The 17,895-nt window shown below is 32.7% G+C and overlaps 1 protein-coding gene across 1 annotated transcript in view; it reads right to left on the bottom strand.

Annotated features, from left to right (window-relative positions):
• Positions 1-3,728: 3,728 nt before the first annotated feature.
• LOC148620157 (sperm-tail PG-rich repeat-containing protein 2-like) overlaps positions 3,729-17,895 on the bottom strand; it is a 68,635-nt gene continuing 54,468 nt past the window's right edge. Inside the window, exons 11-12 of the mRNA XM_088580780.1 lie at positions 12,568-12,683; positions 3,729-4,976 (exon numbers count right to left, since the gene is read on the bottom strand). Of these exons, the coding sequence (XP_088436906.1) occupies positions 4,842-4,976; positions 12,568-12,683 (251 nt within the window). The 3' untranslated portion in view covers positions 3,729-4,841. The remainder of the gene's footprint in view (positions 4,977-12,567; positions 12,684-17,895) is intronic.

Below are 17,895 nucleotides of genomic sequence, written 5' to 3'. Positions count from 1 at the left end.
GGGAGCAGTTAACTGAGTTCAGAAGATGTAATACTGACACATAACATCGAATAGATAACAAATTTCGAAAAGTACAAAAAAAAAGTAAAACAGCAGAAATGAATAAACGAAAGTTTTTTAAAACGCATAATGCAAACCTTCATTTTATCCCAATTAGTTTGTCATTCTCAATTCAACTATAAGGGCGCCAAATAACGCGAGATTAAACTCATTCGAGATGAAAAAGAGAACCCATTAGAATGAGTATGACATACCAATACACGTGGGCAAATGGCTTTTGTCTTCGTGGAAAATTTTGTTTCCGTTTTCTGCTCACGATGCACGTATTTTCATTTTACACCTCTAAAAACGGTATATTGTGCCAGTCCATTAATCAGAATTTATTGCAGTATGGAATTTAATCAATCTGAAGTAATCATCCCTCAATCCCTTTGAACTCAAAACATCAGATGCGTGACTTTTATAGATGATGGAGACTTTTGAAAGAAGTTGACAACCATTCAATAAAATATCGCATTGTTACAAACGGCAGCGTTCAACAGTTTTTCCATCGTTTCTACCGTGTAAATTCTCCCAAGGGTTGGTAATTGTACAACAGCTTGTGTTTCACGTAAGTGTCAATATCTGACGTATCGATTCGACGGAACTGCTATCTCCTATTTTTCATATGTTTCCTTTGAAAGTAACCAGAAACTCTACATAATTACTAAATTGCGTATAGATTTTGATAAATGTCGCAGAATTTCGGAATTAAGACAAGGAAAGCAATCATCTTAAACGCTTTTCTCTTTCTGTATAACATTATATTTTGGCCTCAGGGTACTATGATATACAAAACGGTTGTAATATTTTCTGTAATGATAGCTATGAGATTTGTATATAGTTATAAGTTCGGCGGCACTATGAAAATTATCCGTTAATCATAATCAAAATATTTTATTATTTTGTGTTGAGTACAAATACATGTAATAATGGTATCAAGTTTAGGATCGTCTAGGGTAAAAAACCGCTTCATCAATTGATAAGTTATTTGCTTTCAGCTAAACCCAACCTATTGGTCTGTCAAACATTGTAATTGAAAAAAAAATCTTAGATATGAACTTAGATAGATGGCAACCAAAATAATCATCATCCCTTCGGGAGAAATTTCAACGCAGTATGAAAAATAACTAAACGGTTATACAATAACTCTAGAACAACTTCCTTTCAGTATGAATTAGACCCGTAGATCTCGGCATTTGCCATACTTCGGTAAAAACTATTTCGGAGGATATTTAATACTATATGTTATCAAATTATGGATGATACTTGTATATCACTACTGAATATTATGATGGTCACATTTTTGTCGAAAAAGAAAATCAGTTGTAGTTTTACCATTGTGTAAGATTTTTTTTTCCATCAATCATGTGCAGATTCAAAAGGGGCGGATCCCGTGTACGTCCCCACCAACTTTTTTTTAATGAAATCTCGATTTTTTTTTTTCAAATTCTGTCTTCCAAAATTTTCTTGCAATGCCTTGCTCGGTCTTTAATTCTATTTAGGTCCCCTCTAACTTGAAATTTTGGATCCGCCCTGTATCCAGTAAAGTACATCTGATGAAATAACAAAAAATAATAATAATAATAATTACGAAGTATTTCTATAGTCATGCAGACCTAGGTAAGACATCAGTACAGATAAATTAAAACAAAAAGTCTATGGATTTTTTATTACTTTCAGATATAAATGAAATTAGACAAGTTTAGTTAACTACTATTACAATGAAAACCCTGAATAAACCTAATAAACCCCGTCCAAACCAAATTCTGAAGTCCCTTCATATTACATCAATACATTTTCAGGGCCTTATCTAGATATACTTCGATGACAAGGATCAATACATTTTCAGAGCCTTATCTAGATATACTTCGATGACAAGGATCAATACATTTCAGGGCCTTATCTAGATATACTTCGATGACAAGGATCAATACATTTTCAGAGCCTTATCTAGACATCGATGACAAGGAGAAGTTCGAGTAAATTCTGTTTGAAAAAAAACCCCAATATTTACATTTTTGTCTATGCAATTTATTAACCTACCTGTCAAAGACAAAACGGAAAAATGAGCACACACAAGGAGTTTTGCTCATCTGCCCTCTAGATTAAGTCATGCATGATTTTAAACCTGCACAATTCAAACAACTCCCTAAATCAACCAAATCCTTCAGTAACAACAGGGTATGATTTAGACAGGTTTCATTTTATCATATTTTGACTGAATGTTCTAACAAGACTTGCATTGTCTTTTAAGCATATTTTATGCTGTATTAGGTGTAAGCCAGGGTAGATCTCTATTTGCTCATTTTTACAATGAAGCCTGGCTCATCCAAAACCTATCTATTTTAGGATCATCTACAATAGGACGCTCTTAGTACCTTTTACTGTAACTTTCGTTATTTTACAACCTGTATATTACAACAACCTGCTTCTCCACAACTCGTGTATTGGATTACAGGGCCGTAGCCAGATTTTCTGAAGGGGAGGGTGGGAGTGTGTGAACTGATCACTGATATGCAATTTTACTTGGTTATCTGGTAACCCCACCCCCCCCCCCACCCCGACTATCGCCTTGGAATAACGAACCTTGTACTTTTTTTTCCCTTTGCTTGATCATTTTCATGTGTTGGTCTATTTCTGATTTTCTCAACCAAGTCACCATGACCAAATCATAATTTACTGGGAATAGTATGAAAATAGCATACCTAAGTTAATGATTCAGACAGAAATGCAGCTTTTTTTTCACCCCCAGAAGTTTTACACAAAGCCGGATACTTAAAACTAGATGTTAAACAAAAACACATTGTGGCAGGTCTAAAATCAAAATTTGCATATAAGAAGTAGGAAAAAAATCAGGGAAACTCCATTTTATCATTTATTTACCACGGGCTGGTGATTTGTTCGATTCTAGCAGGACAAGTTTATTCAAAATTTTGAAGAGTTGCACGAAATTTTGGTCATGAGTTTATCACTTTGTTACCATGGCTATGGTCTAAATAGCTTTGAAGCATGTCAAATTAGAATACTGGGATTTATCATAAAGTCTTCTTTTATAGTTTGTTTCACATTGTTAGTAGAACGGGAATCATCAATGGCCAGTCAAGGAATAGGGGTACCAAGGGTAGGAACCTGCCTTTTTGTTTGAAAAGTTTGTGAATTTTGAGCAATTAATAGCCTTGATTCCCCTTTTCCAGGAAACCTTCTGAAACCTCCCCTTTTCAAAATCTTTCAAAAAATTACACCCCCGATCATCATGTGTCAAGTGCAAGTTCTCTATAAGGTTTGTTTCAAGATCCAATTATCAATGCCTAAAAATAACTCAATTTTAAAAGAAGGCTTAAATAATACAAAACTTATAATAAAAGTTACCGGTAGTGCAGCCAAGTCCTCAATCATCTGTAACTTAAATCTAAGCTTCTCTAATTGAAGGTCACAGTCATTTTATGTTCTTATGCTTGTTAAACCATATTTTCTTTCATAATATACATGATTACATTGTTACAGAGCTGTGAACACTGGCAGAGACGTATATTGGATATTGATGGATGTGGTTCTGCCTTAGAGATCATTTAGAACTCTTATTTCAGCCCAACCATGCAGGTGCTAACACTGTTCAGTGTTACCTAAATCTGACAATTGTAAAAATTCAACAGAATTCTCAGTTGGAAAGAAATAACTCAGAATTAATTTCCCATATTTTTTAATGACATCATAGTAAAACACACCATGAAAATTGGAATATAAAGAAAACAAATATGGTGTTGTCGTATCATTTAACAAAAGATATATATCACAGATTAAAATACATACAAATAAAATTTCATAAAATAAACATTGTTCATTTTAAAATACATAACTATTAAACATTAAAAAAAAATGGTATTTTTTAATTAGGACAAATATTTATATAATGTTTTTTTTTCTGGACGGATGGTTTATATTAGCATTACTGGGTTTATAATATAGGCAGGGAATGCATTTTTTCCTCAGCAGTTTCAAATAAGCTTTACACAAAAACAGATACTTAAATCTAGAAGTTAAACAAAAACACATTTGTTACAGGTTTGACACATATCCACTACCATCTTTATACTTCAGTAAATAATTTTGTGTAAGAATTGTGTACTCGAAGTTTCTAAAGATTGTAAAACAATAAGATTGTAAAATTATTTCATGAAAAAATTGTAATAAAATTGGTCACACCAAAGAGAAAAGTCTTGAAATTTACAAATGAAATATACTTAAAAATACTGGCACTAGTTAAAGGGTGTTTTTTTTTTTACTTTGTGAGGGGTGGTTACAAATTAAAGAAACAAGTGTAAATAGAAGCATCTACTTTTGAAAGTCAATAGTCTATATTCAAGGAGGTAGACCTAGGGCAAGGGGCACAACTCTTACAAATCATTGGAATGTTTATATTCATCATTTTACATCAATCTCATGTAAGGATCAAAGTAACTTTGACTGATTTCATTCTGTTTCAAATGAAAGCTTGAAAAGCTTTAATGAAATTGAATATGAAACAAACATATCACTAATTTCAAGAGTTATGTCCCTTACCCTAAGTCTACCTCCTTAATATAACCCACTTATGAATAAATCACAAGGAAGTAAAAACTTAATGCAATTGAAAGAAAAAAAAGGCGAAATTCTGATGTACCAAAATCTCTCATTTAGTAATGTTAAAATACTGACATTTAGAAAACATCCTTGTGGACGGACTGTCTTCAGTAAAAGTATCACAGTTTTCAAAGTTTCACACATGACGTATCGTTCAAGTGAATTGCGATTCAGTTGTCTCACACTCCAAGTAGGAATTGATGTTTGACAGAACTTCCGACATGACTGGCCATGTCCATCTGGGGAGCGATAGGGTTGGACAGTGTGGCATTGAATGTTCCCTTTAGGACTGTATCTTGTATTATAGGTGAGAACTGAAATTAAAAACAAAAATGTTATTAATGAAAAAGTCATGGCAACCACCTTATTTAACAACAACTGTCTTAAAGACTATGATTAAAATATCCATAAGAAGTGCATTTTATGTAAATTAACTTGTAAATAAAGACCACCTGTCTTATGTGACAATGATTTTACTCTCCCTTTGAAGGTCACTTGGCAGTTACTTAGTCAAAAAGTGACAGATTACAAAAAATTTTCTTTTTTCTTTAGTAAAAGAGTTAGTACCATATTCAGATGTGTAAGAAATCAGAAATAAAAATTAAAAGGTAGTCAGTGCACACAAGATCACATACCATGTTACTATGGAAGTTGGAATTTTGATCACTCTGATCATACTCCAACAATAAAAAGTCAGCAAATAGTATGCAGATGCAGGTCCAAGGACAGGTGTGCCAGGCATAAGCACCCCCCCCCCCCCCACACATAGAAATGTAAAAATGTTATTTTGTAATCTTGATTTATTACAAATTCTACCCCTAAAAATTTCTTGCCCCTAACCTGAAACACTAGATCTGCCAGTAAAACTAAGCATTGATGCAGTAGAACTCAAAGGTACTTGTCAATAACTTTTGTCATTGACCATAATTAATCAATTGTAAAATTCAATGTTTTATGATTTCATTTTGTCAAAGCACTGCCTGTCAATGACATCAATAATTGCCACTAAAAGAATTGCCTGGACTCTGTAACACCAATCAGCATTAAAAAAAAAGAAACTATGACACAGACATATCATTTTGATGCAATGGCATGCTTATAAATTTCTCTTAACTTCAAAAGATCTAAGAGAGGAATTCCCACTATACTACAAGTAAAAAGCATGGAAGAATCCCTGTAGACATTTAAATGAGATATATGAATAGAAGAGCACAAAATATGAAAACATGATATTTGAAAGTACAAGATAGAAATAAAGAAGTTTAATAGGATGCACCTTTTACAGGACACACTACTACAACCAAGAAAAAAAAAAAATCAAAGTAGACATTTTAAGGAGAAATATTAACAGAAGTCCACAAAAAAATGAAAACGGCGTGTTTTATAGAGTGCACCTTTTACAGACACACTACTACAACCAAAGCAGAAAAGAATCTAAGTAGACATTTTAAGGAGAAATATTAACAAAGAAAACGAGGTGATTGATAGAGTGCACCTTTTACAGGACACATACTATCAATTATTCAATGTACAAGAGTTTCTAAGACTGAAATGCACATGCTCAGAGAGCACCTTTTACAGGACACGCAATATCCAATACCCTAAGTACATAAATTTTGAAGATTCAATGCATTATCTAAGAGTGCACTTTTTATCACCTTCTCAAACATTCTTTAATACCAAATGAGGTTAACCAAAAATCATTTGTCTGTTTCCCCAAGTCATTGTCAATTCACAACAGAATACAAAAGCCAGATACACTGTGAATACCGAAGAATAGATGAGTTTGTCCAAATCAAATAAAGGTTAATAGCAAACAGAAACTTTACATTATTTATCCAACAAAGAAGTGAATTAATCTGATACTCTAGTATGAAGTTTCTTTCTCATCCATATACCCATTTTATTACAACTATGAATACACAATGCATTTTATTACTATCTTAAGATTTGAGATGGGATAGAAACTAGGGAAAAGTTCCGCTTATCTGTGTGAGCATCAAATTAGAGCTGAAAATAGAATGGCCAATTTCCACATAAAATTTGTCACTGCCAGTCTTATATTGGAGGTATCAGACATTTGCTAAAGTTTTATGACAAATCGGATCAATACATTTGATGATCTGAGATTAGGGAGTTCATCTGTTCAATTCATAAACCTCTTGTTTCCATCATTCATAACCTTTTGCTTCAATCACAATGCTGTATTTTGTTGAGATTTTGCAATTTCTTTGGACAGGCATGTCATGCATGTTATATTTGGTTGTTTGGCAAGTACAAAAGGAGCGAAAAATGCATGCCCATAAGGACAAAATGATCTGCAAATTAAATGCAGCTTTTTAATATTAAAATATCTGATAGAATCTTATTCTGTTGGGTTAAAAAAGGAACAGAACAAAGCCCCCCTGCAAGATCAGTTATAACTCATAGTCATTGCATTTGTCAAAACTAAATCAAAAGAAAAATAGAACACACAAGACGGAATACCAATAATTGCATAATGTTTTCAAACTGCCTTGTTGAAAAGACAAGATTGTGATATCCCAAATTATGCCAATTACCATCAATTAGCAAGTTCAAGTTAATTACTCTCAGTACGATATTCCTATGAAAAAATTTCTCTTAGGTGCTAAAGGTGCAGCATAGTGCCGTCTAGTCAGCTCAAATAGAGCAAGATAAAAAGCAAGTAGACCACAAAATGAAAAGAAACAAAAACGATACTATCACATAATTCTATGTTTAACCTGGGGGTTAGAGGAACCTAAAACCCTGATTAAAGCTAATATGATACAAATTTATCGGTGAACACAGATGTTATCTCGGAAACGATCTCTCCATTTTACATGTATATGGTAGGCGGGTAGTTTACCTCAATCTACTTAAATTGTAATTAGTAAAATAAACAGTCCTGATCAGATACTAGAAATATGTCTGTTTCTATCCAACAATCTTTGACTACAAATTAAATCTTGTCTTTGCTGATAGGTATATCTTCGGAATGTCGCCATGTATTGTGTACCTGACAGGGGCAGGCCTGATGTCTGACTTTACAGACCAAATAATTACATCAACTGTCGATCAAACAACTAATACTTTTTCATTGCTTAACTGTTTGACCAATTATCATGACGTTGCCCAAATCCATACACTCCTTGGAATACCGTTACTATTAATCCTCAATTCCAATAAATTTGAATTCAGAATTAGTTTGTATTTATGGTTTCTTTAAATCAATTAGAATGTTTGGTATACACAAATCTTTAAAGTAATGGTCATTGACGACTATTGGATTTTAATCATGACTCAAAATACCAGAAAGGACCAATCATGTGATTTTGGTACAACTTTTCCAACCAACGACTCAATGGACTGGTATTTAAGTATATTGGTAATGACCTGCTCCTGAGACTATTTCATTCTCTAATGAATTTTGGAAACTCTACAAGAAAAAACCTAATAATTGACGGTCTATATAAGTCCTCCAATACCATTGCAATTGCCTTTTAGATGGAACATAGTAGACAAAAAACAAATAGAAAAAAAAAACCCAAAAAATAATTGGTAATCATAAGTACCATTAAATGTTATATTAAATTATAGCAAACTTCAAATCTACTTTTCATTATTTTAGCTCCTTTGACATATGCTTTTGAGTACTTCTTGCATACAATTTATTTTAGAGTCTTGAGCTTCGTAAGTAATTTCTCTTTAAAACGTGCACAGCAATACCAAAATTTGCAATATTTATATAATTGATATTTTTGTATCAAGAATCAAGAATTTTAAAAATGAATGATCAAAATTCCAATATTCAGGATAAATGAAAAACATGATACATAAATTAGCAGTGGCCATCTATTTACAATTAAAATGATAAGGGTTCATGGGGTTCCAATTACAATGTTTCACAAAAATCAAACTAAGCACAAAATTCAATACCCCAAAGAGGATTTTTTTTCATTGATAAATAATATAAAGTCATAAATCCATAAATTTAAAATCAAAATTTTGAAAGGACACGAAAATTGATAATTATGACCCACAAAATTCTGTTCTTTCCCAGAATGAAGATAGAAAAGACATTCCAATAAACACATATGATACAAGACTGAGTAAACTGTCTCTAGATACCATAACACAACCCTCAGGTAGGTATATAGATGGAAGGTTATGTTATCATAACCCTCCAGTAGGTATGTGGATGGAGGGTTACGTTGTCGTAATCCTCAGGTAGGCACATGGATGGAGGGTTATGTTATCGGTACTAGCTGTCCCTGTCACTGAACTATATACAGTACACAACTATCTTATTTTTTTCAAGCCAAATTAGCTTTTTACCTTTTTTTCTCCTAAGTTTAAAATATCAGTATTTAACAACATTATTGGCACTGACAATTAAGTTTTAAATGAGATAATTTAAAAAGCATGTAAGTGGCCTTTATGTCATCTTCAATTATATATTTATCTTGCTACAAGAAACGTTCATTTAGTTGCCAATAAAATAAAATTTTTGACCTCTGTTATCAACTTCATACCTCTATAAAATGTCAGAAAAATTAAAATCATCTCAGCCGAACAAGGTGGACAGGGTTTTATGAGCAGTGCTAAAAATCAGGGTTTATTACTACATGAAAAGTTTACTTTGAATAGAAAATCAGTTTGGACATTTTTGTCAGTACTGCAAATCAAACAAATATACCCTGTAAATGCCCTGTGAGTGACTGTTCTCTGGCTCAATGCCACAGGCCCAACCTTGAGATTAATTTCATGAAATTTTCATATATATCAATAGAAAAACAGTTAAGATTGATATAATTTTGCATGTGTAAATTATATCTAAGTGGGAATAAAGATCCCCCTAGAATCATCATTATGAGAAATCTATGAGTTTTTTAAACAAGCACAAGATCTCAAGGCCACAAAAAGTCAGATTTATATTATAACGAGGTACTAGTATTGGAAATGCCAGTGATAAAACTTAAGATTGAATAGTCAATTGAAAGGAAAGACAGTAAAACCCCCATTCAAAGCCAAGTAGAGAAGTCAAAATCAATGCAAACATCATCTAAAATCAATTAAAAAGGCAAAGAAAAAGAAACTTTTTGGACATTACAAAGAGAACCATAGGATAATTGGCCTAATAAAGCAGAAATTCGTCTTCAGAAAACACATCTTGAAACTTAGATGATGGCATGTCCAACGATAACTGCGTTAAAATCTATCTCTGTCGAGAATAAAACACCTCTAATTACCCAAAAGTCTGACAGGCAGATGGAATAACAACCAATAACCAACCTTCTAAATCAGGCAAACAGCATTTAGCATCTACAAATTAAATGGTTAGTATTATCTGCTTTGGGCATTCAAATGTTCTCATTTGACACAATTGAAGTAGTCACATGACCTGAGTCATAGAAATGTAGTACATTTTGTTGCATATTGTACTATTAGAGGACTAGTAGTACACCCCCTTAAATTCAATTCCTGGATCTGCCCCTGTAGAAAGTCAGGTGTCAGAGATTCTAGTTTTGTTCAATGATAAATAATTCTGCCAGTTACAAATACTGGCCAACAGTGACCACTGAGAAGGATTAGAAGTGACAGATCCAGAAATTCCCCCCAAAAAAGGGGAGGGTGGGTGAGTGGCACACTCCAGGAGTTTTCCATTTTGATATTTAATAATAAACCAAACTCTTCAAACATGACAGATCTCTCCTCCCCTGGATCTGATGACTAGGTTGTTGCAAACAAAAGTGCGACAACTTTCTGGTTAGAATTGAAAAACTTCATACATGTACATGAATCAAGATGAATATGGGTACAAAGACAAGATGAATGTGGGTACAAAGAGACTTAGATAATGCATTCCCTTTTTCATAGGAAAGGATTACTACAAACCTTGTAAAAAACAGGAGAATTAATAGGCAAGAAGATAGAAACCATCAGAAAATTTATACACCCAAAAGCAATACAAAGTATCACCAAAATACAGTAAAACCTGTCAACCATAAATATCAGTAACCTGAAAGCCTATCTGAATCAGCCACTTTTTAAAACCACTTAATATAAGAAAAAAATGAATTTTGAACCATGGCAAACACCTGTCTAAACTCTAAAGTCAATCTTATTAAAAGTGAGCAATAAGACATATCATTTGTTCCATCCAGTCACTGCATGTAGGATCTAACAACACTCTATTCTACTTTCTGTTCTGAGTACCTTTCTGATCAGCCAATCAGATTTCATCTTTCATGATTTTGAAAGCATTGTTCAAATGGAAAAATCTGAGGAATCTGAAAAGGTCATCTGAACAAAAAGTAAAATGGAGTGTGGTTAGATCCTACATGCAGTGGAACAACAGACAGCATCTTATTTTAATTAGATTGGTGTAAACTGAACCTATTCTAAAGTTCAAAAGTTAGGTCAGTTTTCACTGTACTGACACAGTCTACAGAAAATAACTGACTATCCTCTGTATTGGGTAAAATAATCACCAAGCCACACACTCTACTTTCACTTTCCCTATGTGGTCAGTATCAGATTTTCTAAGCCAATGAAATCTCATTTAAAATCAAAATAACCAGCCTTCCAAACATTAATACAATGTACATCCACAGCAGTGTTCTAGGATTCCTATTTCCCGTCACCCGGGGCAAGTGAAATTTGGGTCAATTTTCATTCTGCCTTTTTATTTTGAGGAAATGTAGGTCCTGATTATTCATTTCAAATTTGATCCTAGCCCCTCCCCTAAAAATCAAATGGTAGCTCTCTAAACTATGTTTCAGTAACATTACACTTATTAATAGTCACTTTTCTCTTCTTAGTATTTACTGTATTTGGTAATAAAGAGTGAAAGTGCTATCAGAGAGAAGCATTACTGTGATCACCATAGGATCAATATGTCAGGATAGTATTTATTGGAAGTCTATTATCTGAGAATAAAGCAGAAAATTTAAAAAATCTGATTCTGTTTTTAACACCTGTGTATAACAAGCTCCATAAGAAAATTATCTATAGTTTATTACATTTCATAAAATAAAAATTATTTATTCTACCATGCTGGGCGTAATAGGTTTAAAGTGTTGACAGTATAGATATGGGAGAATTTGATCAAAGAAACAAAACTGAAATTTTACTGATATTAAAACAAAAATAGCCATCAATTTCAACAAAGGTAACACTAAAGTGCACGTGGAACAATAAATCAAGCTCCAAACAAACTGACTAGCTAAACTATCTTGACTCTACGACAAAGGAACAATTATACTTTTATATAGTTTCGGCAATAAAAAGTTGTTTAGTGAATTGAAGAATCAAGGTTATCTTTTATAACTGTATTATTTTTGAAATGACAAAAGGCACCTGGGGAAAAAAAATTAGACATACCTCAATTATACTACTGCCAATAAACCTTGGTATGGCAAAAATATGATAAATCTTGTTTGGGATATTTTGATGAATGCAGTGTTGTGGAGTGCAGTGAACAGATGGATGGATGGGTGAATGGATAAAATAGATAAAGTTGAGTTCAGGTCAGATTAAATAATGGGAGTGAATCAGAATGGATAGATGAAGTTGAGATGAGTGAATGATGAGGCTCAGAATGGATAGATGAAGATGAGATGAGTGAATGAACTGGCTTAGAATGGATAGATGAAAATGCACTGGATGAATGGGATTAATAGATGAAGTTAATGTTAGTGAATGAAGTGAATGCATTAATGAAGTTTAGTGTTCTTGGAAGGTGAACTGGATGAATGAAGTTGAGCTGGACTACTGGAATGAAGTTGTTGAATGATAGATAGAATGGTGTTAGATAATTGAAGCTGAGTTGATTGGATAATTGAAGTAGAGTTGAATTGGATAACTGAAATTGAGTAGAGTTACATAAATGAATTTACAAACCTCATAAGCTCCTGGTCCTGGTCCCTCCTCTTTGATTTCCTTGAACCTCTTATCCTTGGTAACCATCAGTCCTCCCTTCTTCACTAAGGTTTCTTTAGTATTATAGGCTCCTGGACCTGAAATCAGAAGACAATTTATAAAAGTATATATTTCGTTTTAATACATAAAATAGTGAAACATGTCTAAACTGAACCCTGAATAAAAGGGAAATTGTCTAAAGCAAACCCTGAATAAACAAGAAACCAATCTTAACTAGACCATTTGTAATAGTTTTATAGCATTTTGAACCTGTGTAAAATGGACACATGCATTTATTGAACAAATCATTCAGCCTATGAGGTAATTGTTTATAATTTAATTTCAGAAGTAACACACTTTCTGATTAGATAAACAATTTTGCCCATCATCTCATAGACCAAATTTTGTAATGTGACTGACATCATCAACCTTTTAACCATTATTAATGGTTTACTTGTTGAATTTTGATACTAAAATTTAATTATGAAAAATGACTGTAATATTTTTTTGGATCTTTTTGAAATGACCTCAATGCCAATGGTGCACACTTAAAAAAAAACTGCTATGGAGGTTATTTAGTGTGCACCACATAATTGAGGTTATTTCTTCATAGACGGAAAAAATATAACAGTCATTCCTAAATAGATAGGTATGTGGGATCTTTCGATGTCAAAACGTGTACTTTAACCAACCTATTTTTCGCAACGTTGGTGATGACATGAACTCAATGAAAATTTGAGGTTGCCAACTTGAAAAACTCTGAAAACTCAGAAAAATAAAACCACTTAAATATGTTAATTAGCTCACAGAAACCAATTTCATGAGTAAAGACTGATAGCAAATTTTCAGGGCCATTTCTTAAGTCTATATGTCTTCCCACAAGAAGTTTTTGAATCTCTGCTTGAAATGTCAGGACTAGTCTAGTACCGTGTTTTTGTTCTGCATCAGATACAGATCTTGCTTTGGTTAGTTCAAGAATCCTTTAATTACCATGAAAGATGGGTAGGAATTATTATTACTGATGCACAGAGTTCATGTACCATGTAGATAGATATATATACTATCTTCATAGCTTAGTCAGCAATCCAAAATATGTAAGAGTTTCTACAATTCTTATCACATCTTCCAATTTCATGTTGGTCATAAACAATGATAAAAACAGAATCAAGATCTAAAGAACACAGGACTCCATAGCCATAATATTACAACACAGTGGCTTTAACCATTGACTTTCAAGTAGAGTATTCAACAAATGAGTGGGGATTGTGTGGGTTGGAACCTCATTTTTGATTGGAAATTTTGTTAATTTCATCCAAATCTGGGGCAAAATTAGAAAATAATAGCCTGGAAATCCCCCCCCCCCCACAAAAAAAAAAAAAAAAAAAAAAAAAAAAAAAAAAAATTCCCCCAAAAATCTGTGGATCTCCACCTGTGTCAGTATACCCTCATTAGGTATCAAAATAAAGTTCATTAATGTTATGAAACTTGTTTTATTGTGTTAAAATCTACTTCATTGAGTACTACTATCTTTATATTACAATAATTGAAACACTTATTAGTTGACAGTAATTATGAGCAGAAGTTAGAAGATTATGGAATAAAAGAAAATGGTGAAGTTGGTTGCATTGTAGCAAAAGGTCTCAACTTCCTAACATTTATGTAACAAAAGTCTTCCAAGATAATGTCAACAGTACCCAGAGCAGGCCACTGGCTTATTTCAGCCCTGATCAACATAGACAATACCAATTTGCTTTGAGAATTGTTATAGCCGATGATAAACAACATATGGGGATGAGACAAGGCAGGAATGGGAGAATAATCGCTGGATTTATAGTTTTGTTTATTTCAGATATGAATGTATAATTATCCTTCACACTAGGTATTATCAAATACCACTATTGTCACCCACCGTGTGAAATGGGATTACACTCAATTGGCTATCTGTTTGGTCTGTAGTTGATTAATAGAATGGTAACTGCACTGATGAGTTGCAGAGATTCCAAATTATTACCAATATAATTTTTTTATATATATAAATTACAGTGAAACCTGTCCAAACTAGACACTTTTAAAGTATCTCTATAGAGACTGGAGGTTAGATGGTTATAAGGAGGACCCCCCCCCCACCCCCTTATGCTCGAAAAGTTTGGTTAGTTACCGGTATATAAAAAAACTGGAAATTCATGAAGTGCCCCATCCCCTTTTCAACAATTCTTGGACTGCCACTGCCTATACCCCCTATAGACTCATAAGGGGCACTATATGATTACTTTAGCCAATTACAATATAGAAATCTGAGGGGTCCTAATAACCTTAGCCAGGTGACATGACATGCAAATCACATACAAGTTGGGCACAATTTTTTGTCGTTATGTACCAAGCCTTATAACGACCCATTGTAGGCCTAAATTATAACATTCAATTACATATAACTTCCTTAGAGAAATGATTCCTTGACAAAAACTAAAGTACAAAGACTTCGGATCAAAGAGAAATCTATCAAAAGACAGAAAAACTGTAAACTGGGAGACCTACTTACATTCATCAAAATGGATATGTTTGTTTGGTTAGCATAACATTAAACAGTACTTTAATGGCCAAATCAATTTATTTTGACAAACAAAAAAGTCAGCAAGTAAAGCTAATGTCATTAACTAGGAGGACGTTTCCTTGTATAAACAGATAAAGTATCTATATAAATACAAGGGAGATGAGGCATAAACTGAAGCCTCTGAAAGCCCTTTCATGTAACGGAACAGAAAAGTGATTTGATTGATACTTGGAAGCTATCATACTTAACTCATCAATGTGAGGGCAATGGAAGAAAAAAACATACTACAATGTCAGGAACTGAAAAAGTAATTCAATGGTACTTTGTAGCCTATCATAGTTAACCTATCTATGTAGGCAACAGAATAAAACACATTACAATGCTATTAACTTGCCCATTTGTTATATTGTATACTTCAATACTGCTATATAAATTGGAAATGTTTTGATCAGAATTGGAATTAATTGAGCTTTATCAACTGATATGACAAATTAAATCAAGATCTCATCTGGGTTTCGCTCTTAGGGTGTCATATTGATGATGGAACTGGTCATCCAAAAAAAGTTCAGATCGTATATTGTATGCGTGGGTGGTGAACTATTGACCTATATTTAAAAGAAAATAGTACCGGTATGTGACCATTCTGAACTTAATACACTTTAAGAATATTGAGAAATGGTAGCTGGGTTAGAAACTGATGAAAATGTGAGGCTGTCTAAAAGCTGGAAACACAAAGTTCTTCATACAGAATTTTAGTATTTTATGAAAAATCAAGTCATCCAACCAGACTTGAGTTAGTTTTTAGGTTGACTATAAAATGACAAAATTTCAAACCCTATTTAGTCTGTTTTTTTTTTTTTTAGATTTAAATTACTGTATTTGGTCATTCTGGTATATAAAAAGTTTTGAGTTTCTACTTTTCACAGATGCTAAAACAGTTGGATTATTCTTTTGCCTGATGTACCACTAGGAAGATTTTTAATTTCTGCTTAAAATGACTTATTCATTTTACACCTCTTATTTCATTTGGGAGGGTATTCCAATGAGATGGGCCAGAGTAAACAAAGTTTTGTCTTATCTTCACAGCATGATAATGCACCAGTTTCAGGGTTTCTGTAATATTCAGTTTTGAAATTATACTACGTTATCAATGAAAAGACCCATTCAAGTTTATAGACTTTTTTCCTGGTGTGGATGCATAATGGCTTTTTTTGCAATTAAACCAGACCTGAATGGAAAGGGGCACCTAATTTAACTCAGAAATAGAAAACATGTGAGTCAAAATGAAAAAGAGGTGTTATTTGAGGAAGCCAAGATAATTAGATATGGTAAACCCATTCAAGAAATCTCTCCAATCCTATAAAATACCAATAAAATAGTAAAAGGTTTTTTTTTTAAAGACAAATGAAGACTACAGACACTAAATAAAAATGTGCAGTTTCTTTTACAAGGAACTAATTAATGCTGTGGATTTTAAAAGGCCTCCTTAGAAATGAAATATTACCCATTCATCATAAGATTATAATTGGAATCTTTTACTATGGCTGTGTCATAATCAGCAATTCTACTGTAATCTTGGTTTTAAGTAACACTTCAGATAAGAGTCATGCAAAATGTGAAACTTAGTACGAATGACTACATATTTTTATTTCCGAAATTTTGTAAAAATGTTATATTAAGCAGAAATTAAATGTGGCTTAACATATATCACTTTGAATACCATTGGTCTTAAGAATGTATGATAGATTTCAAAATTAAGGAAGACTTTCAACTCTATAAATTTCACTGAAGTACAATAGAAACTATTGGATTTTTTATGTGAATTACCTCTTAAGACCAGATAGAAAGGCAACTTCAACACAAAAAGTAAAATGTGTAGTTTTTAGGGTGCATCATATATTACAAATTTGCATGATTTTTACAAAGAACGGTACTTAATTTTTTGTTACCTGACATTAATTGTCTATACATGGGTCTAGCATTTATTAAAATTTATCAAATTTATGATGTTAACACCCATGATGAGAGTAGACCACCCATCTACACTAGCCTGTAAAAAAACATTGTTTGTACGACTTTATCAAGCAACTCATTTTAAAATTTCCAATGAAAAATATGCATGTTTTGCAGTGAAAAATGAGACTGAACAAAAACTATGTCATAAAAATCTATGCTACCAAGAAATACATAAGCCAGAATTAGGTAACATGGTGAGTTAAATCTAAAACAACGGATTTCCATTAATTAGAACAATCTTTACTTTGACAAAAGACTAATTACGTTTTAAGTAGACATGTTGTGAGAACAGAAGCGTGGAATGTGACTTAAATATAATAGACATACTCTTCAACCTGCTGATATGTGAAAAGTACAGTACAATATGTCTAAACTGAAACCAAGAATAAACCCAAAACCTGTCTAAACCAGACACTTTTTAAAGTGCCTTTATATAATTCAAAAATGTTTTAAACCTGGGTACACCAAAAACATGTCTAAACCAAGCACATTTTGAAGCCCAAAAGTAGTTTGGTTTAAAAAGTTTTCACTGTAAATAAAAACTTAGGGGTTCTTTAAATACACACACACGATGATTTTAGTGAAGAAAAAAAATAAAGAATGCACAGTTGCTGAAGAGTAAGAAACAAATTGTACTTGATTAATAGTGAGAATAAATTATATTTTATAGATGGTTGGCAAAACTTCTTTGGTTCATTGGGTTCTTTATATTTTCAACTTTAACTTAAGTATTTTAAAAATTC

This window comes from Perna viridis, chromosome 4, assembly GCF_037379345.1.
Source record: "Perna viridis isolate PV_CMFRI_1.1 ecotype Kerala chromosome 4, ASM3737934v1, whole genome shotgun sequence".
Lineage (NCBI taxonomy): Eukaryota > Metazoa > Mollusca > Bivalvia > Mytilida > Mytilidae > Perna > Perna viridis.
This window is presented reverse-complemented; position numbering and strand designations above follow the sequence as displayed.